We start from the raw sequence: 23,932 nt of genomic DNA, 5'->3' as shown, positions 1-23,932 counted from the left end.
AGTGCGTGTAGCAATAGGAAACGACAAAATCAAAGCTTAAGTTCCACCAGACTGGTCGGAGAGTGAGTGAGTTGAAGTCTTTGTTCCGCTTAGCGATTTTACGTAGGAGGAGAATTTTCTAAGATCTGCAACATCTCTCGGTACGACTTTGTAAATTGTTGTATGAGGTGGTCCTCTGCAGAATTTTTGACGAAGAGCGTAATATGCAGGAACCAGTGAGAAGGGACATGCATGAAGACGACGGGAGTAACTTCCACAGTGCCTGAATAAGCCACATAAGGCAAGAGCTCTAAGGGATGGACAGACAAATATATCTAGCTAACACAGAACGCTGAGTCGAAGTGCTACCCCGAGATGAGATTGGCACAGGAGAGGAAGTCTTGGCGTGCTGAATCAAGGAATGGATATGACTGATTAAGACCAAAGCACAAGTAGTCCCTGCAAGAAAAAGAATGTGTAGTAGTGATGGCGTGTACTCACCCCTGGATACAGTCACAGCTCTCTGCCTCCTTACGCACCACGTCGAGCACCGAGTCGACGCTCTCGGCACCGTCGGTGTAGTGGCCTTTGGCCCAGTTATTGCCGGCGCCGCCATGACCGTACACAAAGTTGTCGGGCCGGAAGAGCTGTCCGTAGGGCCCGCAGCGTACCGCTTCTATCGTGCCAGGCTCCAAGTCCAGCATAATGGCTCTCGGCACGTACCTGCTGCTGCACGATTGGCTCCCAGCTGTCAGAACACAAATCAGTAACTAGTTAACTCTGAACTGCATATACTAATAAAATAGTGCCCCTTGGTGCTGTTGGAACTGTGGTGAAGGCGGAAGTGAGAATTCTCAGTCTGCAGAGAGACGAGATTTCACAGAAGCTATTGTCCAATTTGTTTTTAAATTGAGAAAGTGATAGCATTGCCATGTATTCTGATTTCCGGTAGATATCCATTTTTAGGTGATGTCATGACCCGTCACGTGTCGGCCTTAGGCTGGAAGCAGTATGTTCCGACTTTTGGACACACAACAATTCTAAATATGCCTCTCACTTCAGAAATGCTGCAGCACACAGAACTGCCGAGAAGAGTTCCTGAATGATTCGATGGTGGTGATAAAAGTACGTAAAATACGCACTCCATGAACCAAATGAGACGTCTCGTCGCAGCTGGAACCGTACATCTCTGAAACTTATTTGCGTGGCTTACAAATGCCGCTGTTTCTCGAGCAGTGTTTCAGATTTTCGACTCCTGTAGCCCACTGACGACTCAGCTTGACACGACATTTAATACGTCAACTGCGTTGCAGTCACAGCCCTTTACATCCACTTGTTCGTTTCGTACTTTTGTTTGTAGTAAAACGAGAGGCAAATGTGCGCACAACGCCCATCGACATTATCAGCTCACTGTCTGTAAATACGGATGTAACTAAAGTATAGAATGTGTGTGTTTCGGAACGCTAAATATAAACAATTTGGATGGAGCTACACACTATGATGATGTACTAACAATCTCAAACATGAACCTGTCTTTTTTGTAATTACTCTAATATTTTTCAGAAATGCAAAGTGCAGAATTATTAAGCGCGCGTGTCTTCATTACTGTCATTTAATGCGTGGTTTCTTTGTACTAAAATTTTTTGTAGATTGTCTTATAGGTTTTAGATGCCACGATTAATGAAAAATTCTAACATGCATGAAATTAATAATTTTTTAAGAAAATAATTAAAAATATACGTCCGTTTGTCTTGACATGTCCTAGTCCCGACAGTTTTTTTAATTCACCTGTCGTAAGCTCCAGTTTTCTGCTTTTGTATCTGGCAACAACACCAGAGTTATTTTCCATTCCTTTGAGTGATCCAATAGACAGCAGCTCAGAGAGAGAACGTCATCGCTGTAAACGACCCAGGAGCCGGTGCTTTAGTGACCCGCTGAAGATATCCAAACTATGTTGTTTTACGTTTAATCCTCTGCACTGTTTAACAACCGACATCCTTAAGCAGATGATTAACGATATAAACTGATGAGTCAAAACGTTATTACCATCTGATTAATAGCTTGTTTGCCCGCCTTTGGAACGAAATACATCACCGATTCAGCGTAACAGGGATCCTACAGTTTGTTGGTAGGTTTGTGGACGTATCTGTCATGTGTCTACGCACATGTCACGTAACTCTCGTAAATAACGGGCCGCTGATTTGCGTACCCCGTGATGGCGCCCGATAGCGACGCAGATGCGTTTCATAGGGTTTAGATCAGGCGAATTTAGTTGTCGAGACAAACTTAAGTTCACTATAATGCTCCTCAAATCACTGTAGCACGGTTCTGGCTCCGAGACACGGACCGTTAGCATTCTGAAAGATGACCTCGCCGTCGGGCGTGTCTTCGTTTACTAACAGATTCCATGCAAGTCTAGGAAAAAGTCTTCCATAGCATATTACTGCTCCCAGCAGGTTGTGTCCGTAGCGCCCTGCACGTTTCGAGACACCGTTCACCCTGATGACTGCTTTTGTTGAGACGACCGTCTATCTAGTGAAGTAAAAATGCTATTCACCCGAAGAGCCGACACGTTTCCATTGCTCGACGGTCGAATCCCGTTGGTCCTGTGACCACTGCGATCTTAACTGACGATGTCGTTGGTTCAACATGTGAAGACACGAGGAACGGTGTGCCTCTAAAGACTCGTGCGTGTACTATTATTGTGCTTTTTCGGCAGAGCTGCCACTGATCACCATCTATCCTACTTTACACAGCAGAACTTCTGCAAACCCCACGTTCTGCGAAGAGTTATGGACGCCCAACAATTTTTCGCCTAGTGGTAGTTTCATTGTCTCCGTAGAGGCTCGTGCCAGTAGCACATGAACATTTGGCCAGCTTCGCCGTTCTTGAGATACTCGTTCAAAGGCTGAGTAATAATAATGTACCCTTCATCAGTGTCGCTTATCTCAATAAATATCCCTATTTGCAGCCCATATCTTCGCTAGCGTGATCCGCAGTCCGTGTCTGCTCCGCTTACATAATTTTGTTGTCGCGTCACGTGCCCTCAACGCCACCAGACGCCATCCAACGTCGCGGCGGGCAGTGATCATAATGTTTTGGCTCTTCAGTGTACACTTCTAGTGACACTTAAAAGCTTGTGGAAAGACGATTAGAACTATGTAGTACTTGTTAATGTTCGCGTTTGTATCGCGGTAGTATCGAAGAAATGAGCGATAACTGAATGGCAAGGCGGCCGTCATCTGCTAACGCGGTTTAAATAGAGCCAAGAGGGGGCACCTATGCGTATACTATGGCTTAACACGAGTTTGAGAATTTGTTACCGGCTACACCAGTTTTATCAATTATTTAAATTAAAAGGAGTCAGTGAAAATGAGAGGAGAAAGTAGTCTGTCTACCTCTCGTTCCAATCTATACTTGGAAAGTACACTGACTGAAAAAAGCGCAATACCAAGGAGGAGTTACGCGACATGAACTACAGTTGGTAGGGGTGCGTCTGTGTCTGAAAGATGTTGTCTATTCAAATTTCACGGCAGTCGCGTAAGATGCGCTAATAGCGCCACAATGAGGATGCAAATGAAGTTTGCATTAATCCTTTTCGACTGACTTTTTCGGGAAGGAAAACTTATTTATTTGGTAATGCATTTAGGTTGTTTTTAATGATTTTAGATGCAAGACTTATACAAAAGTTTGTACCCAGATTTCAATACATGGATTGAAATCAGTAATTGCGAAATATTATCTAATGTAATAAATAGTAAAATGATCAATAATTACCATGCAAAGTAATAACAATGTTCAATTATATAACGGACTGTAGCGAACCAACCACATCCGAGTTTTCTGGTGGGCACGAGTTACTACGCACTGTCACACTGACTTGCTGAGATTTTGTAAGTAGGCTGTTTAGGTTTTTATGTTGGTAACGCCACTTAGCGCTCTGTATGAAAATCACTGACTGTGCTGTGTGCAGTCTGTGGCTGGTTTGCATTGTTGGAATAGTCGCTATTGTAGTGTTGGGCAGTTGGATGTGAACAGCGCGTAGCGTTGCGCAGTTGGAGGTGAGCCGCTAGCAGTGGTGGATGTGGGGAGAGAAATGGCAGAATTTTGAGAGCGGACGATCTGGACGTGTGTCCATCAGAAAGAGTAAATTTGTAAGACTGGATGTCATGAACTGATTATATATTATGACTTTTGAACACCATTAAGGTAAATACATTGTTTGTTCTCTATCAAAATCTCTCATTTGCTAACTATGCCTATCAGTAGTTAGTGCCTATCAGTAGTTATAATCTTATTTACCTCGCAGTATTGCAGTAGTTCGAGTAACGAAGATTTTTGTGAGGTAAGAATTCATGAAATGTATAGGTTATTGTTAGTCAGGGTCGTTCTTTTGTTGAAAGTCAGATTTCGTTGCGCTAGAAATATTGTGTGTCAGTTTAGTGAATGTCTGAGTACGTTCAGTTTTGTTCAGCTGCTTGAAAATTAAATAACGTAGGGTTTATCAGCACAGTAATTCATTAATTTTTCTAAGGGGACGTTTCAATTTTCACAGTGATGCCCAACAGTTAGCAGCGCTTGCGTATGATGGAGAGGATTAACATTCACAAATGTGCACCTCAGGTTTCCATTGGAAAAAAGATACTTCTGTTGCAGCTAAGATACAGTAGAAGTTAATAATATTTAGCTGCAGCCAGAGGCTCTGAAAGGGTAAAATTCACGCTGTAACGGTCGTGAGCTTTAGTTACGTTCGAGACTGAACGTAGTGTGTTGATGTTAGTCAAGAATGCCTCTAAGGCGCCAAAGATCCCAGTGTCAATGCGTCACTGAGTGAACGTAGTCATGTAATAGGTCTACGAGAAACTAGATGTTCCTTCTGCAATATTGCAGGAAGACTTGGCAGGAATGTAGCCACTGTACATGACTGCTGGCAGCGGTGATCATGAGATTATACCGTCAAAAGAGGACCGGCTCCGGACGGTCACATGTCACTACCGAGAGCAAGGAACATCGTGTTCGGCGTACGGCTCTGGCGCATTGTATTCTATCTGCAGCAATTTGAGCAGCAATTGGCACCCAGTGACAACAAACTTAATTCAATGACAGCTCCAAGCCAGACGTCCTGTAGCGTGCATTCCACTGACACCAAACCACCGTCATTTGTGACTTCAGTGGTGTCAAGCGAGGGCTCATTGGAGGTGGGAGTTGAGGTATGTTGTGTTTTCTGATGAAAGCTGATTCTGCCTCGGTGCCAGTGATGGCCATGTGTTGGTTAAGAGGACGACGGCTGAGGGTATGCAACCAACCTGTGCGTGCTAGACACACTGGAACTATACCTTTAGTTATGGGGTCGATTTTGACAGCAGGAGCACTTCCGCGGTTATCCCACGCACGCTGACTGCATAATTTGTACGTCAGTTTGGTGATTCGACCCGTTGTGCTGCCATTCATAATCAGCATTCCAGGAGGTGTTTTCCAACAGGATAACGCTCGTCACATACCGCTGTTGCAACCCAACATGCTCTGCAGAATGTCTACCGCCAGAGCTATCTCCAATCGAGCACATACGGGACATCATCACCGGACGACAACTCCAGCGTCATCCACAAACAGCATTAACCGTCTGTATTGAGCGACCAGGTGCGCGAGGCTTGGAACTCCATCCCACAAACTTACATCCGACATCTGTAGAAAGCAAGCATACAGACGTGCGTGCATTGTGTTCAACATTATGGCAGCTACACCGGGTATTAATTTACCAGCATTTCAAATTTGTTATAGCTTATCTCGCGCTCACATTAACCTGTGACCTTGCAGTGTTAACCACATATGGTATCTTGACAAATTTACTCCCGAAATTTCGTTACTGTACAATTAATTTTGGTATTGCGTTTTTACCACTACCAGTTAAATGAAAAGGGGGTGAAAATTAAAGAAAGAATATTGTTTGCAAAAACAGACAATATCTGATGGGATAGCAGCAATCAGTGATTGTATAATGTTACTTATAATCAATTGAAATCAAGACGGATTATAAGTAACATTAAAGAATATTTTGGTTGAGGTTTGCAGACGATTATGAGCCTTCTATGAATATATTAAAAAGATCAGAGAATATAATGGATACGACTGAAGCTGAAGGAAAGATTTATGGAGTTAAAATCAGTATAAAGACAATTTTAATTGGACTACGAGGGAAAACGAGATGAATTCCGAATGAAGGAATATTTAAGAGGAACAAAGCTTTGACTACTTCGGAAACAGGACACAGACTGACTGGAAGAACAGCACAAAGACGATATCGATGGCGGAAGAGGTTCTTTAGAAGAACAGGAGAATTTTCTGTACCAACATAGACGAAAATTTGTGGGAAAGACCAGTAAAATATTTTGTGCAGAGGGTCGTGTGTGGTGCTGAAACATGGGCAGTGAGGGAGAAAGGCAGGGACCTGAGATGATATGGAGGACGTAAATAGTTACATCGGGTAAAAAATGAAGTATACAGAAGAGAGAGAGAGCAAAGACTAATATAAAGAAGGGGCGTGAACTGGATTGGACAGATATTAAGAAAGTGAAGGTTTATAAAACAGTCCAAGAGATGTGGAAGGGAAAGAGGATGCGAGGTAGGAAGAGATTTCAGATGCTGCATGTGATGGATGGCAACATATACAGCAGCATTAAGAAAAAAGGAATAGGTCGCAAGAAATGGAGATGCAAAGGATCTACTCATATAGTATATAACTGATGATGGTAATACTCATAAAGCTAGAGTTTCGTAATGTACATTTTTTTTCGTACATTGTTCAGTAATTCAGACCGCTTTTACTCGCTTCATTTCTTTTATTCATTACTCTATCATTACATACTATCTTTGGTGACAGTGTATATCTGCAAGTTTCAACTTTTAGGGCATTCAAAAATCTACCACCATCATCTAGCTCACAGTTATGTTTTCATCACTTTTTTGGGAGTGATTATCACATCCACAAGAAAACCTAAATCGGGAAAGGTGGAAGAATCTTTTTACCCATTCGCCAAGTGTACAAGTTATGTGGGTCGACAACATATTCCTGTCATGTGACGCACATGCCGTCACCAGTTCCGTACAGAATATATCAGACGTGTTTTCCTGTGGAGGAATCGGTTGACCTATGACCTTGCGATCAAATGTTTTCGGTTCCCATTGAAGAGGCACTTCCTTTCGTCGACTAATCGCACCGTTTTGCGGTGCGGTCGCAAAACACAGACACTAAACTTATTATAGTGAACAGAGGCGTCAATGAACGAACGGACAGATCATAACTCTACGAAAATAAAGAAAGTAAAATTTTCACTCGATGGAAGACTTGAACCAATGTACTCTCGTTCCGCAGCTGCTCTCGCTAACCACGAGACCACGGCGCACCTATGCTTACATCATCTTTGATGTTGCCTATCTTGCACATGGACTACTCAGTTTGTATATTTTGCTTATTTTTTCATAGTTCCACACAACTTCTTCCTGTTTTCTCGATTGATCTGTGTTCAGTTTTTCAAGGCCTATCCACTGTGCCAACTTATAACTAAATCTGGGGGCGGGTGGGGGGGGGGGGGGTGCGATGGGGAGGTTCCCTTGTTAGTGTCATCCACTACCTAGAGGAACTATGCGTGCTGTAGGTTTAAAGCATTTATATTGTGTTCTCAACCATATCGGCAACTAATAGTGGAAGTCGTCCCTTTATTCATAATCTTCGTATTATTTTAGTGCAGAACTGGTTACTTAAAATGCAAATTAGGTTTAGATTCTTTTCGCCCTTCTGAAAATTCGTACTTTCTTACATTTCCTGTTTTGCATATTAGACAGTTTTTAACGAAATACGAAGTTATTTTTAAGTACCACTCTGCATTTAGTCGATTATTGCCCTAAAACAAGACACACGAAAAAGACATCAGTAAAAAAGCCATTTCTGAAACTTACGATTCGTAATAGCTGCTACGGCATAGTTTCAAAGTCCACCACTAGGGAGCAGGAGTAGTATAGGAAGGATAGAGAGCCTATATAGAGGTGCTCTAAGGAAGGAAGGTAAAGTGCCAGGGGCAGCTGGGTCAGTAACTTGCACGAGTAGAGCAGCGCCAGTCCGAAGACAAGGTCTTAATGTAACCTCATGCACTGCCCACGCCTCTAGGGCAATTGTGTTGCTACGTTCAATGTCATCACATAACCTGATGCCCAACCTCCTTCCATTGCCCATGCCTGTAGGCCAGTTGTACGACAAATATGACACGAAAACAATCACCCATGCACATTGTGTGGATTAGGACAAAACTGGCCTAGGTCAATACGATGACCTAAAAATGGCAGTGAAACGAGTCCCCTCCCTTCTCTAGGCCAATTGTGTCTTGTCATTTGAGGTCCGTATACTATAGTGAAAGAATCACTACTGTCATCAGATTGGCCACCGCCTCTTGTAAGAATATGAAGGTGCTGTTATGTTGTTCCCTCCACACACTCCTCTAGGCGAAGTGTATGACAGGATGTTATCCTATTTAAAATGGTAGCCAATATTACCATACTGAATAGTCAAAAAAGGTGATCTTCAAATCCCTTAATTACCACAGATAGTAGAAGAATGTTGAATTTTTCTGTATGACCGTCTCCCACCGCTGTTTACAATTTTGGGGTAATTGGGTGCGTTTTTTGACTGATTTTTCCGCTTCCTAGATCGTCAAACAAGTAAATACTAGGCTTTATATGTTTAACAATTTTCACAATGTACTACTATATAACATGTACACTGATATCCCACATTATTTAATGAACACACAAACAAATACGCTCTTGTTCTACGAAGTCTACGTTTCACTGTAGAGAATTTGTTTATGCATTACTAGTGGGGTAAAAACAATGTCACTATCAGGCTGTTTTAGAGGAGTCTGATACTAAGACTTAAGTAAGAGCAGGAAATCAGTACGAACGTTTCTGAAGACAAAACCTCGTTAAAAATACACTAAACAATTTTGTGCAGTAGTGCTACTACCATAACCACTAGGACAGTATCTGAGTACAACAGACGCGTACTTTATTTGAAAAACTAAAAATTTGAGGTGACATACTGCCTGGATCTTTGGTGTATATAAGAAGCTTTGAGAGATCCAGTTATTCTGTATTATGAAAATTATTGCCATGTTACGTTTTATATCTTTAGAGTATATACGAAACCAACAACCATAGTTTGACTTCATTCGGTATTACTAACTCCCAAGAAAGGACAAACGGGCATCATTGTTAGGTGAACAAGGAGCAATATTGTGTAAAGATCAGTAGGTAGGCATAAAGCTGTATTTAATATGGCTAAATTCAGAACTCAACCTCCACTACTGTCCACGCGTGTTTTAGTTCATGTAAGATTTGGATTTTGGCAGTTAGCATTGTGTGTTGGCAGAAGATTTTTTGCGTTGACATGTGGAAGAAGAATATCAAGTGATCATGCAGACACTGCAGACTATTTCTTGCCTGGTGTGAATATCCTAATCACTGTTAGCTGCTAAGGAAAAACGGTATGGTAAGCATTAAGAGTAGAGATATTCATGTACATTTCCACATAAAACGTGGAAAATGCGGTTGCATGAGTAACGAAACTTTTTGCCTATAACCACATTCTATTCGCTTTCCACGTAGGACACTTCCCACCTGTGGAGAGAGAATACACATAACGGCTATAGATTATAATCTCAGTAGTGGTATAAGACTGGTTTTTGAGGACAGTGACCACACGTTGGGGTACTTGCATAAATATCGATTCGATACTGTTTACAATATACTCGGTACGCGATACGTCGGACATTAACACAGTGGGCAAGTTGGTGTTTTGAATATTCTTCATAATTTACGTTGCATTGTATATACACATTCTTAAATTTTAGAACCAGTTCCCTGGAGATTGACAATGCTCGATGGCAACCACCTCCTTGAGAATCCTGCTTTGCATTACGCTCTTAACTGCGCCTGAATGAACACAATACTGTATGGTTGATGAGGTTGTCATCGCTGAGTGGAGCCATCCCACATCAGAACAGCAATGCTGTCTAACAGTCAGCATGTGTCTGTCAGTGTCCCATGATTTAATGTTTATTAGTTGCCACAGCACATTCTTTTGACGAACACACACTTGTCGCGAAGTGGAAGTGACATGTTAAAATGTGTGTTCTAAATGCCTGAACTATTGCAACATTCACGTCAACGACTATCACTTTACATGATAAGTATTATAATTAACGTGTCATATTATTGAAGCTGGAGAAACTTTCTCAGTCTGCAATCTACTGCTGAGACCCATAAAAAAATGTAAGGATTCACAAATTAGAACTGGCTCTTGTCAAAATAAAACATATGTAGCACTATTGTACTATTGCCATTCAGCAATTAGCCTATTACAGTAACGTGATCAGACGGAAATTTACTGATGAAGTACACCTCACAGGTAATCAAGACTGGGGAAAAGGTAAACTATGCTCTGTCTGCCTATAGTTTTAATTATTTGAATGTAAACCATGTGAACATCAATGTTACACCACTGATTCCATTGCTCGGCTGTATTACGTGCTATACTTCACAAGGAAATTGCATTTCAGAATCAGAATCGATGTTAGGTGTATGTACTGTGTGGGACTAGTCTTTCTTAATGCACATTTGTTAGTGGTGGGAGGCAGTACCACACAGCAATGGTCTGCTAACAAGAGTGACAGCCCTACAAAACTACCATCTACCAAAAATAGAGGCTTACAGGCGTAGTGTGGACGATCTTTGTTAACACTGACAAACACAGATGACACAGGTGTTACGAACAGGTGCTACATTAAAATTGCGGACATATGTTTTCCTCGACCCAGGACCTCCTTAAAGTAATGTACCATGTATCAAAATTCTGTATCTAGACTTGTAATACCTGAAGGAACCAATGGATTGAGCAGACTTAAACCATATCCCATTTAAGAAGTTCCACCCCTAAGAACTTTCAGAAATCAATGTACCCACGAAAATTTACTGTATTACGGGATATACAATGATTTTACGAACTTCTTTTCCTGTTTGGACCAGCTTAGAAAGGACTGTTGCATTCTGCCTAAATGCGATTTAACTACACTGTGCATCTATAAACTGGACAAGCGTTTGCCGGGTTTAAAACTCACTGATCATCTATATTTAATGGGCACTCGTTTGCAGAAGTTTTAGACCATGTTCAGCACGGAAATTCGAGAATGTTTGGTGGAAGAGCTGCCAACACACAGGAAGATGTGGAATGTTAATATTTGTGTTATGCAGGAAATAAGAGGAAAAATTAAAATTCGCCAAATCTCTCAGCTAAAAGAATTGCAAGGAGGAACAGGGCTAATTGTTGAAGCTATAAAGAGATAATTTACATGAAAAGTAGATATTTATTGAAATACGAGAATATACCCGTTTCGTATTTGTCAAATTGTTTGTTGGGGAAAGAATTAGACGTTTGTGATGTAGATTTAAATTTTGAGTTAAAGCTGGATGTTCTTAAAACTATACCAAGCAAACAGTTTTTTCTGTGTGTGACTATATATGCAAATTACTGTACATAATTTGCCATGGCAAAAGAAGAGATTCTAAAAAGTCTGCTAATTACAGTGATCTCCATGTGGTATTTGGATGGTGACGAACAGTAATGTAACATCAGTTCCTAGAGTCTAGGGCAATTGTTTGCCTTTTCTCTGTGAAACATGATGTCAAGGTAAGAATAGTACTGCTCCTACATACGAAGCAAAATGTGCAGCCGGCCGGAGTGGCCGTGCGGTTCTAGGCGCTGCAGTCTGGAACCGAGCGACCGCTACGGTCGCAGGTTCCAATCCTGCCTCGGGCATGGATGTGTGTGATGTCCTTAGGTTGGGTTAGGTTTAATTAGTTCTAAGTTCTAGGCGGCTGATGACCTCAGAAGTTAAGTTGCATAGTGCTCAGAGCCATTTGAACCAAAATGTGCAACAGTGACAGGAAACTAAGTAATGTGTAGTTAAAGTCGCAGAAATGAGGCTTATTTGATCATTGCTCTAGAAAACTGTTAATCAGCCTTCTTTATATTATTGCCATCAAAAACGGCTGGCCTTGAGATATAAAGTGCTTTTATCTCAGACTGTCACAGCACAATTTCGCGATCGTTCGACAGTACACCTGTACATGGTGGAGGGTACTTGATACCTCGAAACTCCACGCATGACGTCGGTAGCCACAACATTAGAGTAACTTCAAGAAAGTAATCTATTAAGAAAGAAGAAAACGTGGAGCATTATGAGATGCTATACTAGGAAATGCTAAGGTTAGAAACGAGGAAGACTTGTAGGTGGAGGCGGTGTATAAGGAGAATCAAATTGGGAAGCTGACAAGGATAGATAGTTTTCCCTGTGAGTACTGACAATTCTTCGTGTTTCTGATGTCCCTGTTAATACATACCGAACAAATGAATATCTAACTGGACTCATTTGGACTGCTACTAGTACATTTTTTTTAGAACAGTCGACTTGAAAAAATTGTTACGGTACAGGAGAACTTTGCTAGCATTGATAATATGTTAAGGTGATTGAATGTTGAAGACTCATTACTAGAAATAGCCTCGAAAATTAGACATAGAATAAAAATATTAGAGCAATTTAAGATCATTGTAGCCATTACGTTCTCCTCTGCTGAATGTTTCACGCACCTGTCAAGTCAGCCTTATCGCGGCTGGAGGTAGAACTTACACTAGTTCTGTATGGATGCTGGCCGATCATTGCAAGAGTCATTCTCGTGTGAGACACAGAGATGCTGGCCCCGTATTCTTAAATGAGCAGTCGGAGCAGAGTGTCAGCACAGATCTATCTATCTAGGCGAGCTGTAGTTCCTCTTGCCAGATGCTGTTAGCACACACGAAAGGAAGCGGTGGCGACTGTTGAGACAATGCAGACTATGTGTAGAGCAATTCGTGATAACAGACTTTATGCACATGATTTGGACTATTACATTGTATTTTGAGGTGGTTTCGAATAAATTACGTCCCTATCCTATTCTGATCCTGTCCCTAGTAGTGATAGTAGCAGCACAAGGGCAGGAAATTTTTTCGAGTGCAATTTTTAAATATCTCTTACAGGCAGGAATATGATCTTTACAGTGAAACGGACTTAGTACGTAGCAAGAGCGTTGACGTTTGAAAAATTTTTATAGGTGAATATCTGTATTTGCTACAATATTACAGTATCGTAATCATTAAACACTTGTCGTCGTCGTCGTCGTCGTCGTCGTCGTAGTCAGCCCCTCTGGTTTGATGCAGCTCTCCATGCTACTTTATCCTGTGCAAGCTTCTTCATCTCCCAGTACCTACTGCGACCATCTTTCTGAATCTGCTTAGTGTATTCATCTCTTGGTCTCCCTCTACGATTTTTACCCTCCACGCTGCCTTCCAGTACTAAATTGGTATTCCCTTGATGCCTCAGAATATGCCCTACCAACCGATCCCTTCTTCTAGTCAAGTTGTGCCACAAATTTCTCTTCTCTCCAATTCTATTGAATACCTCATTAATTATGTTGTCTACCCATCTAATCTTCAGTATTCTTCTGTAGTACCACATTTCGAAACCTATTCTCTTCTTGTCCAAACTATTTATCGTCCATATTTCACTTCCATACATGGCTACACTCCACACACATACTTTCAGAAACGACTTACTGACATTTAAATCTATACTCGATGTTAAATTTCCCTTCTTCAGAAATGCTTTCCTTGCCTTTACCAGTCTACATTTTATATCATCTCTACTTTGACCATCATCTAATTTGCTCCCCAAATAGCAAAACTCATTTACTGCTTTCAGCGTCTCATTTCTTAATCTAATTCCCGCAGCATCACCCGATTTAGTTCGACTACATTTCATTATCCTCGTTTTGCTTTTGTTCATGTTCATCTTCTATCCTCCTTTCAAGACACTGTCCATTCCGTTCAGCTGCTCTTCCAGGTCCTTTGCTGTCTCTGACAATTACAATGTCATACAGTAAAGCTGGATGCCCTCGGGAAAAATTACGGCTATAGTTTCCCCTTGCTTTCAGCTGTTCGCAGTACCAGCACAGCAAGGCCGTTTTGGTTAGTGTTACAAGGCCAGATCAGTCAATCATCCAGACTGTTGCCCCTGCAACTACTGAAAAGGCTGCTGCCCCTCTTCAGGAACCACACGCTTGTCTGGCCTCTCAACAGATATCCCTCAGTCTAGTATTTACGTGCACCCTGGGCTGACCATTCTCGAAAGTGGGACAAGGTCAAAAATACAGCAAATTACCACAAAACTGCAAATAGCAATGGCAACTGATCTTACGTTTGAGTATTTACAGATGATGTCGAATACTCTCCTGCCAAGTGTGCTGATCTAGAAGCTTTAAGGTGGCCGCTTTGGATAATTGGTGGTATTAAGTATTTGCCACAGCTTTTAGGGTAAGTGAAGGGCAGGAATTTGTTTTCGCGGCATTTTTATGTCATCCTATTGGCCTAGATCAATGGAAGGATGATCAATTCTGTCTTCGTATATTCAGTGTGATGTGTGACTATTTTCACACCATTAGTTAGGCCGTAGAACTGGCCTACATACATGAATGGCAGAAAGGGGATCCTTACCTTGACTCCTTATAGGTATCGCTTGTATCATGACGTCGAATTCACCACATACGATTGCCGTAGAGATATCTGTGGGTTGCATTGTGACCTTGTCTTTGAACTGTCTGTTCCACTATTAGTGCAGATTGCCTATTCAGCTGGCCCTGGCCCAATACCCACCTTCCTATACCCTCTAGCGTCCGTAGGTATCATGTGAGATGCCTATAGTCTAAAAATTTTTTTTACTCGTTTTTTCGACTGCTCTAGCGAGAGCTCCTTCCGGTATCGCAGGGTATACATTCAGCTCATGCTGTTCGTCATTTGTTTAAACTTCTTCACGCCAACAACAGGTGCCAGCAGCAGTAGCAGTATCAGGATCAGGAAAGTGAGTGTTACGATGGCATGCACCATGTCGGGAATTAAAAAAGGTAAGTATTCTTATCTTTTGCAATTTCACACATTTAGGAGGATAGTTGTATTCGCAAATGGTTCATTTAACCTGTAAATAAATATATCTACAAAGAAACTACTCTTCATGAACAAAATGTTCTACTTAATTGCAGGTATCATCCCTGATACCTCAGGACTATTACTATAGATCTCCTGCCATTGTTTACTTGGTTATAGTGGCGCGTGTGTTTGTATCTTCATTTTTTTGCTAAATGTTCTGTTTGCTGTCGTTATCTTGTATTAAATTGTGTGTTTCTCTTACATGTAAATATATTGGGTATTTGTTGTGTTACTTTAATGAAAATAATGAACCCAGTAATCTTATTTTTCCTTGCTTTAGGGCTAACTGATGAACTTTTGGCAGTCTAAGGTCCAAATATTTCTCAATTTGATTTGTTTGAAGAAGATGAGCGTGATATAGCTATCAGATCACAAACTCCAGCAGCTGATGAGTCATCATCCGAATCAGATAACAATGGAGTACCCTTGAGTGAGATTCAACACAGAGGTGCAAAATAGAGAGACATGATAGTAAGTAGTTTCTAGATATAAATTTTTATGCCATATTTAACGTATGGTTTCAAAAGATTATGTTATTTTACTTTAATTTCTAGGTTTAATCCTGAAGCACCAGAATTTGCAACACCTGAAATTCCAACTGTGAAGTCACCATTTGAATATTTCACGCAGTATATTGACAAAGATTGTTTCATGATGTGGCTTATTAAATAAATTTACGTCATGTTACACTAACAGTAAAGTCAATGGACGGTAGTGGAGCAGAATTAAGGTTTTGGGTGGTTAGTATGCTGACTGCATTACTGGGGTTCCTAGATTGAGAATGTGTTGGGAAAGGAGAAAGCATCCATTGATTGCAGATACAATTATCAGGGACATGTTTTATCTGGTAAGAAATGATCTGAAACTGGTTAATGATAATGCTGTATCAGAGGAAACCAAACGAAGTGGCAGTTATTGGAAGATACGACCACTCCTTGACCGACTAAGAAATGCATTTCGAAATCATACCCGACCAACTCGTGCACGTATAGATGAGCAGATGATACAGTTTACAGGTCAAGTAAGAAAGACAGTATGTAAGGGTCAAACCTCACCCAGTTGGCTTTAAGAACGTTGTGCTATCTACATCCAACGGTATACCACTTTTTGATATACCAAGAAAGGGTGAAGATATCTTGTCTGGAAAAATTCTAGTACCTGACAACTTTGATATTGGAGGGAAAATACCCAATGACAAGCAGAACTGACAAATGGACAGCACACGTGATCCACAACTTAATAGATTTGGCTGTTTCAGCAGTTTGGCTAGAATATAGCCAAGCAACGCAAAGTAATAAATTTATGAGAAAGGACATCATACAATATCAAGCTTTCAAGCTTGCTGTTTGCACAAAGCTTTATTTTCTACAGTGTGTCAGAAAATGAGCAAAGGTCAGACTCAATCGATGATTATGATGGGGGTGGTGGTGATGAAGGTCTACCAGCAAAATGGGCAAGAGCACCAAAAGCTTTACCATCTTTGCCATTCAGGGTATCAAATGCTAAGCACATGCCTCAGATGAACAACATACAGAAAAATAGATCAAAATGCAGATTAGAGGGTTGTAGAGGTCTAAAGTTTGTACGATGTAGCACGTGTCAAATGATCCTGTGCTTTACATCTGAAAGAAATTGTTTTTTGTTTTTCACAAGAATTGAATTTGAACGTATGCTACGTTTTTCAGACAAAAATAGGATTATTTTATATGTTAAAAATTTTGTTTTAACTCTCATATGTATTACTTTATATTAACTTGGGCCGCGGGTATCACATATGATTCATTCATTAATCGTTTTACTCATTGCTGAGTGTCGTGACCTCATTCATTCTTACGCAGTTGAAACTTCATACAGATGTCTCCATCCACAGCGATCTTCGACCTAGGATACCAACTGAAAAAACCTGAAAGTATGGAAAAATTAAAATAAAATTTTTCCTCCGTTTTTTGTGTTATTTGTGTCCTTATCGCTTGCGAATATCAGTTTAAAAAAAATCAGACGTTGGACCAACAATCAGGACTCTAGAGGATACAGCAGACAGGCCTGTCAGCACATTTAGACAAATGCAGGATGACATTTATTGAACTATATGAAATGCAATCGTAATAACTTCTGAACAGTTTACGTTAGGACGTTAAAACTGCACGATTGGACATGGGACATGATGGGAATTAGGATGGTCTGGTTTAGAGACGAAGCCCACTTTCATTTGGATGGGTTCGTCAATAAGCAAAATTGGCTCATTTGGGGGTCTGACAATCCGCATTTCGCGATTGCGAAGTCTCTTCACCTTTAACGGGTGCCTGTGTGGTGTGCAATGTCCAGTCACGGAATAATCTGTGCGACATTTCTTGATAGCACGGCGACTACCGAACGGTACGTGAAGGTTTTACAAGATGATTTCATCCCCACTACCCAAAGTGATCCTAATTTCGACAAGATGTGGATCATGCAAGACGGAGCTTGACCCCATCGAAGTAGTAGAGTGATGTCCTGGAGGAGCACTTTGGGCACCGCAGTCTGGCTCTGGGGTACCCAGAGGCCACTAGCATGGGCCTAGATTGGCCGCCATATGCTCCGGATCTGAACACGTGTGACTTTTTGTGGGACTGTATTCAACACAAGGTGTACAGCAATAATTCCGAAACCTTTACTGAGCTGAAAACAGTCATTCAGGAGGTCTGTCATCGACAGCATCGTTGTTCAGACACGTCAGCGGGTCATGCAGAATTTCGCTATTGTCTGAGCCGCATCATCGCCAATGATGGCAGGCATATCGGGCAGATAACAATTTAGATCCGAATACATGTAGTGTCACGTACATGTTTAACAAAGTGTGCATTCCGTAGTTTCTATTTTTTTTTCATATAGTTCAATAATTGTCACCCTGAATCAGCTCCATATTGCCACATCTAATTAGATCTCGCCTGCAGATAAGCAAAGTGATTTGCCGTCTTTTCGCCTTTCCAGCAATAGCAGACCCGGCGTAAATTTCGTGCACGTATTGATGGTTGCCACGTCACAAACAGTGCCCTCACTGAGCCCCTGTATGGCGTGCTAAAATCTTCGAGAGATTCTCTATCCACTGAAGTGGATATTTTCAGTATGTCTTCTGAAACCCTGGAGTTACTGATATATCTCTACACATGCTGCCCCTCGTTACACCGAAGGATTTATAATTTTCATTTTGCTGTACCTGGTATCGGCTGCTAAAAATCTAAAAACTCACCTGAGGCCTCATTGTAGTAAACAGTGATGCGCTCCAGCTGCAGGTCGGAGTTACCGATGTAGACACCGTTGAAGTCTATGCCATGCTCTCCAGATATCGTTTCCCAGAACTGAAATACGGGCAAAACACGTCACACTGTAAAAATTGTCATAATTAACGGTGTGATTTTACCACATTAACACTTACTTTCACATCTATGTATATAATTTGCGGGCCATGGAGTGGTATGTGGCGGAGAATAGAGACTAGAGAGTGTGCTCGTCATTTGGTCCTTGTTTGCACCTGTAGAGGAACTGTAGATACAGGCCCATACAGTAATTTAACTCAGTTACCTTTCCAATGAAGAGAGGAAGCACAGTTATTTCGACAGCTACATCACGACGTCAAACACGTGGAAAGTTGCTAATACATTTGTCAGTCAATTCCCCCACCAAAGTAGACTGTGAAATGGTAACTAGTTTCCATCATTGCATCAGTGTAAACTTTCAATTAACCTACATTAATTGTACACAGCCACGGTCTCACCATGTCAGTTTTAGACAAAATAGCAGTCCAAACTTTCATCGGCGCGCCTTCTGCTGAGCAGAAATTTCTCACGACACACTTTAGAGCACCTCCATACCTGCAGAGGTACTTATTAAGGTCTAGACGTGTGGTAGATGTTATATCGAGGATCACTATTTTCCACCCTCCTCCCACTCTACTCTGTTCTGTTCTCAGATGGTGAACGCCAAGAAAGATCTGTAGCAGCATGATTACGATTGAATGAGCAAGGAACAGGCTGGAGGTAGAAGAGAAAAATAAAAGATTGAAAAACATGAATAACAGATCGGTTAGGAAAGTATGTCACAGTGCCTTTTAACTTAGAGGTGAGAGAGAAAATGGGAAATGATATTTTCAGAACGAAGAATCGGTAGCCAAATGGGGGATTTAAAAGAACTATTTCATAGGTACTGGTAGGAATGGTGGAGGAAAGTAAGGAAAAGTGAGACGTGACGCAGACATTACAAGAAAATATAATTTCAACGAAACCTGCTAGATTTTTTTATTAATCTTCGGAGGATGGAGTGACAGGCAAGTGAGACTAGAGTGTAAGAGAAAAAGAGGTGGGAGTGGAAATTCAACGTGAGTAAATATTAGAAGATATCTTTTGCATTGACGTTGGATATAAGAGGTAGCAAGAGGGATGGAGATTAATTTGAAATAATAAAAGAATCCCTGTTAATTTATTACTTTTCCAGTATGCAGGAAGAGACAGCAAAAGAGAAATGTCATGCTTTAAGATTCTTTTAAATATGAACTTATTTCAATAGAAAACTTATCTTTAATGAGAACTCATTCTATTATCTCTAGTTCGATACTATTCTGCAGCCAACTGATCTACTGGCTCTCACTGTCAAAAACTGAGCAAAAAAGGAATCATGCTTCTTGGCATGGAATCTCAGGACTCGACATAATAGCCATAGATGTCGACTTCGTCCCATGCTCCAAGAATGCAGTCTCAATGGGCATTAGCTGTAGCTAATTGGTATCTTAGTTATCTGGCAGTGATTAAGCTACCTCAGCACACAGTTTCTCCATGCGATTCGTATCGGCAGCTAGTGTGGTTGTGAGTCCATAACGTTAATGCCCATGTTGGACAGCTGTTGCCGAACGAATGCGGTTTATGCAAAAGACAACGATGATCTTGTAATGTGAATTCTCGTTCACTGTTTAGTATGTACATTGAAGACAGTATCAAATACGTCACTATTTGTTTTCAACAGTTCCCTCAATTCTGAATCACTCTTAGCACCTTCCCAGAAACCCATCCCTAGCATGAGACAGATAGCCACCAACTCCTTGTCGTTCCTACGTATTCTTCACGATGTCTAGTCCGTAGCGGTCTGTAAACTACTCTTTGATCGTCGTAGCTGCTGGAAAACACCTTCCGATAAATGAAAATTACGTTTCCCCAAGCCACATTCAGATGGAGCTCCGCGAATGAGAGCCGGTATAAAGAATTTTCCTGACTGATTCCTATTTTACAGCGTATCTTCGTGCGTGCACACTGACAACCCAAGAAAAGACTCGGGTTTCAGGAAATGGTCTAGAAACTAAGTACTATGAACCGATCCCACATAAAACTGTAACTTATGGATATAATCACCAAATGCCTTTACAAACAATGCTACTGTAACAAGTCTCAGTCATGTCACGCATATCCTCAGTCGAGATGATACACTTTTCCTTTGACGGTACAATGTTGTTAATGGTTGTGTGTTTAAGAGGCTAAACAACGGGGTCACCCGTCCCTCCTCACTACGAGAGAAACATTTCATAGGTAAGAATCTAAAACAATGGCGACTAGGCTGCTCAAACTAAATAAGCAAGTCAAAGAGTTTAAAACGTCATGACAGTAGTTGTACCACAACAGGTAAAAGAAAAGAGAAACCACTCAGCATATTGTACAAGGGCGGCTAAGGGCACAAAAAGGTGAGGGGGGAAGAAAGGAATCTGTGGTCGCGCGATGGGTACCCGCCAAAGGGGAAGGCAGTCGCCCCTACAACCGCTCTTAACATTGGAAGTGGAAGAGTATTATATGTTAGAATACAATCCGCTCTCCCTCAGGAAATGCAACTCTTTGGCAGTGGTTGCACGTGATCCATAAGCACCTTAGGTACTGAGATAGGCAAGCTGAGACCGTGCCGCGGATCAGCCAGAATGGTGCACTCCAACAAGAACATGAGCTATCGTCAGTAGGCTACCGCAGTTGCAGTGAGCAGCACCCTCCTGACACAGAAGGAACTTGTGGGTGGGTTGTATGGTCAATGTGTAATCGGCACAACACAATGGCATCTTTCCGAGAGCCTTCAAACGCTCTCAACTTGTTTCGGGTCGTAGTAGCCTGCCATTCCAATTCCCAGAGCCTAAAATTATTGCTTTGGAGTTTTAATCTGACGTCTGGGCCTGGTATCCCAATGTCAAGCTGATCTGTAGCTGTGTATTTAGATAGACGGTCGGCGAGTTCATTTGCTGGAATGCCTATGTGGCTCGGCGCCCAGATGAAGCTCACCATCTGTCCAGAGCCGCAGAGGTCAGGCAGTAGCTTCCAGATGATTGTGACCAAATGATTTATGGGATAGCACAGGGTTATGCCTTTTAAGTAACTCGTGGAATCACTACAGATCAGAAATATCGTCGTGACGTGGCATTTGACATACTGGAAAGCCTGAGATACGGCAACCAACTCTGCAGTGTATACACTGCAGGCACTAGACAGAGTGTGTTTCTCATGTCTACCTGCACGTGCAAAATTAACCGACTCTTGTTAACTTTCGATCCATTTGTGTAAATGAGTACCGAATTAAAACAGTGGAAGATTGAAAGAAACATGTGTCTGAGAAGGGTAGAATTAATATCCTTCTTGAGCCCACAAGAGGTCCATCCCTATCGCAGGAGACAGTACGGCCCATGGGAGATGTCGAAAGGGAGCTGTAGGAACACAGACTAACAGAGGCTAACAGACGCTGTTGGAGGTTCTTCAGTGAAAAACAGTCGGATCCCAGTTGGTCTTTCCCGTTTTGGGCTATGGACAAACAGTCTGAACTGCTGATTGTCGAACAGTTTTTGTTTTGTTTTGCTTTAGAGCGCAAAAACAACTGCGCCCGCGGGTTATTCGCTAAAACGGCTGATAAATCAGATGGCAAACCCGAGCTGGAATGTAAATTGTTAAAAAGGGCATTCAGCAGGAAGCGGTAGATAGTTAAAATTTAGGCGCTATGTGCAAAGTGGTGGGGTAGCGCCACTTGGCAAATGACGATAGCTAAAAAGGCAGTACCCAATACACAGCCGAGTTAAAATAATCTACTCCCAGCGGGAGGGCCAAGAGGTAGTCGTCGAAAGCGCTGGAAGAGGCTTAATAAGCTTATTCCCGTGAAGAGAGGACCATTGGCGATGTCAAAGGTACTCCACCTTCTGACAGACAGCAACGCACATAACATCGTAGAGAATATAGGTACTCGCGGGCTGAGGTACAAGGACTGCAGCCTTGGTAGCTACATCAGCAGCCTCGTTTCCTGGCAGACCGACATGACCAGGGACCCACAGAAACATGACACTGGCTCCACGAACAGCGAGCAAGTTACAGGCTTCCTGTACCTGCCGCACTAAGGGATGAGCAGTGTACAGTGCACATAGCCTTTGGAGGGCACTGAGTGAGACAATTGGAAAGGCTGTGTCGTCAGATGTACTACGTGGCCTGATACAAGGCAAAGAGCTCAGCCGTAAATACTGAGGAGTGTGCCGGAAGCTGATATCTAAAGAGACAGGTGCCAATGACGAACGCACACCCGACCCCATGGTCAGTCAGAGCCATCAGTGTAGACAAGAATACTATGGCGAAGTTTCATGCGAAGGTCATGAAATTGGAGGCGATAGATCGAGGCTGCCGTACAGTCCTTAGGAAGCGAATGAAGGGCAAGGTTAACAGGGGGCCACTTCACGAAGCCAAGGTGGTGAAGGGTTCACACCCACCGGGAATGGTGCAGGTAGTGTGACGTTAAACCGCCATAGCAAGTGCCGAAAGTGGACTCCAGGAGGTAACAGATAAAAACGACGAGCCCCATACTGATGGTCAAAGGAATCGTCAAAGAAGGAGGCATAGGATGAGTGGCCATGCATGGCAGACAAACGGCATGCATACCAGCTGAGGAGGAAGTCCCGGCAGTAAGACAGTGGTATGCAACTTCCTGGCAGATTAAAACTGTGTGCCGGACCAAGACTCGAACTCGGGACCTTTGCCTTTCGCGGGCAAGTGCTCTACCAACTGAGCTACCTTGTCTCCTACCTTCCAAACGTGACAGAAGTTCTCTTGCGAACCTGGCAGAAGTAAAGCTGTGAGGACGAGGCGTGAGTCGTGCTTGGGTAGCTCAGTTGGTGGAGAACTTGCCCGCGAAAGGCAAAGGTCCCGAGTTCGAGTGTCGGTCCGGCACACAGTTTTAATCTGCCAGGAAATTTCATATCAGCGTACATTCCGCTGCAGAGTGAAAATCTCATTCAGGACAGTGGTAGTTTAGCAGCTTCGGCATACAGACTCAACTGGGCTGGTGTAGAAGGCGCCCATGGCCAAATGTATGCCATGATGGTGGATGGTGTTGAGACAGGCTAAGAGGCATGGGCGTACAGATGCATAAACAAAGCACCCATAGTCTAGTTTCGAACGGACAAAGGACTGGTACAAACAGAAGGGTGGTTCGATCGGCACCCCAAGAAGTAACTTTGAGAACACGTAGGGCATTGAGGGACCACGTAAAGCGGGCTGCCAGGTAAGACACATGGGAGGACCAAGAGCTTCCTATCGAGCATGAGACCCAGGAATTTAGTAGTTTCAAGGAATGAAAGGGCAAGACGCCCAAGATGTAGTGATGGTGGGAGAAACCATTTGCGCCGCCAGTAATTCATACAGGCGATTTTGTCAGTGGAAAAGCGAAACCCATTGTCCATGCTCCAGGAGTGAAGACAATCAAGACAGCGCTGAAGACGCCGCTCAGTGAGACAGGTACATGGAGAACTGTAATAGATGGCAAAATCGTCAACAAAAAGGGAGCCAGAGATGCCCA

General features: G+C 42.3%; 1 protein-coding gene across 1 annotated transcript in view; it reads right to left on the bottom strand.

Annotated features, from left to right (window-relative positions):
* The window catches only part of LOC126249203 (tubulin beta chain-like), a 94,154-nt gene that overhangs the window by 53,243 nt on the left and 16,979 nt on the right, over window positions 1-23,932 (bottom strand). The window contains exons 2-3 of the mRNA XM_049950857.1: window positions 18,333-18,441; window positions 481-727 (exon numbers count right to left, since the gene is read on the bottom strand). Of these exons, the coding sequence (XP_049806814.1) occupies window positions 481-727; window positions 18,333-18,441 (356 nt within the window). The remainder of the gene's footprint in view (window positions 1-480; window positions 728-18,332; window positions 18,442-23,932) is intronic.

The sequence above is a fragment of the Schistocerca nitens genome, chromosome 3, assembly GCF_023898315.1.
Source record: "Schistocerca nitens isolate TAMUIC-IGC-003100 chromosome 3, iqSchNite1.1, whole genome shotgun sequence".
NCBI classification, from domain to species: Eukaryota; Metazoa; Arthropoda; class Insecta; order Orthoptera; family Acrididae; genus Schistocerca; species Schistocerca nitens.
The sequence above is the reverse complement of the archived record's forward strand: the minus strand, read 5'-3'. Positions and strand labels throughout refer to the sequence as shown.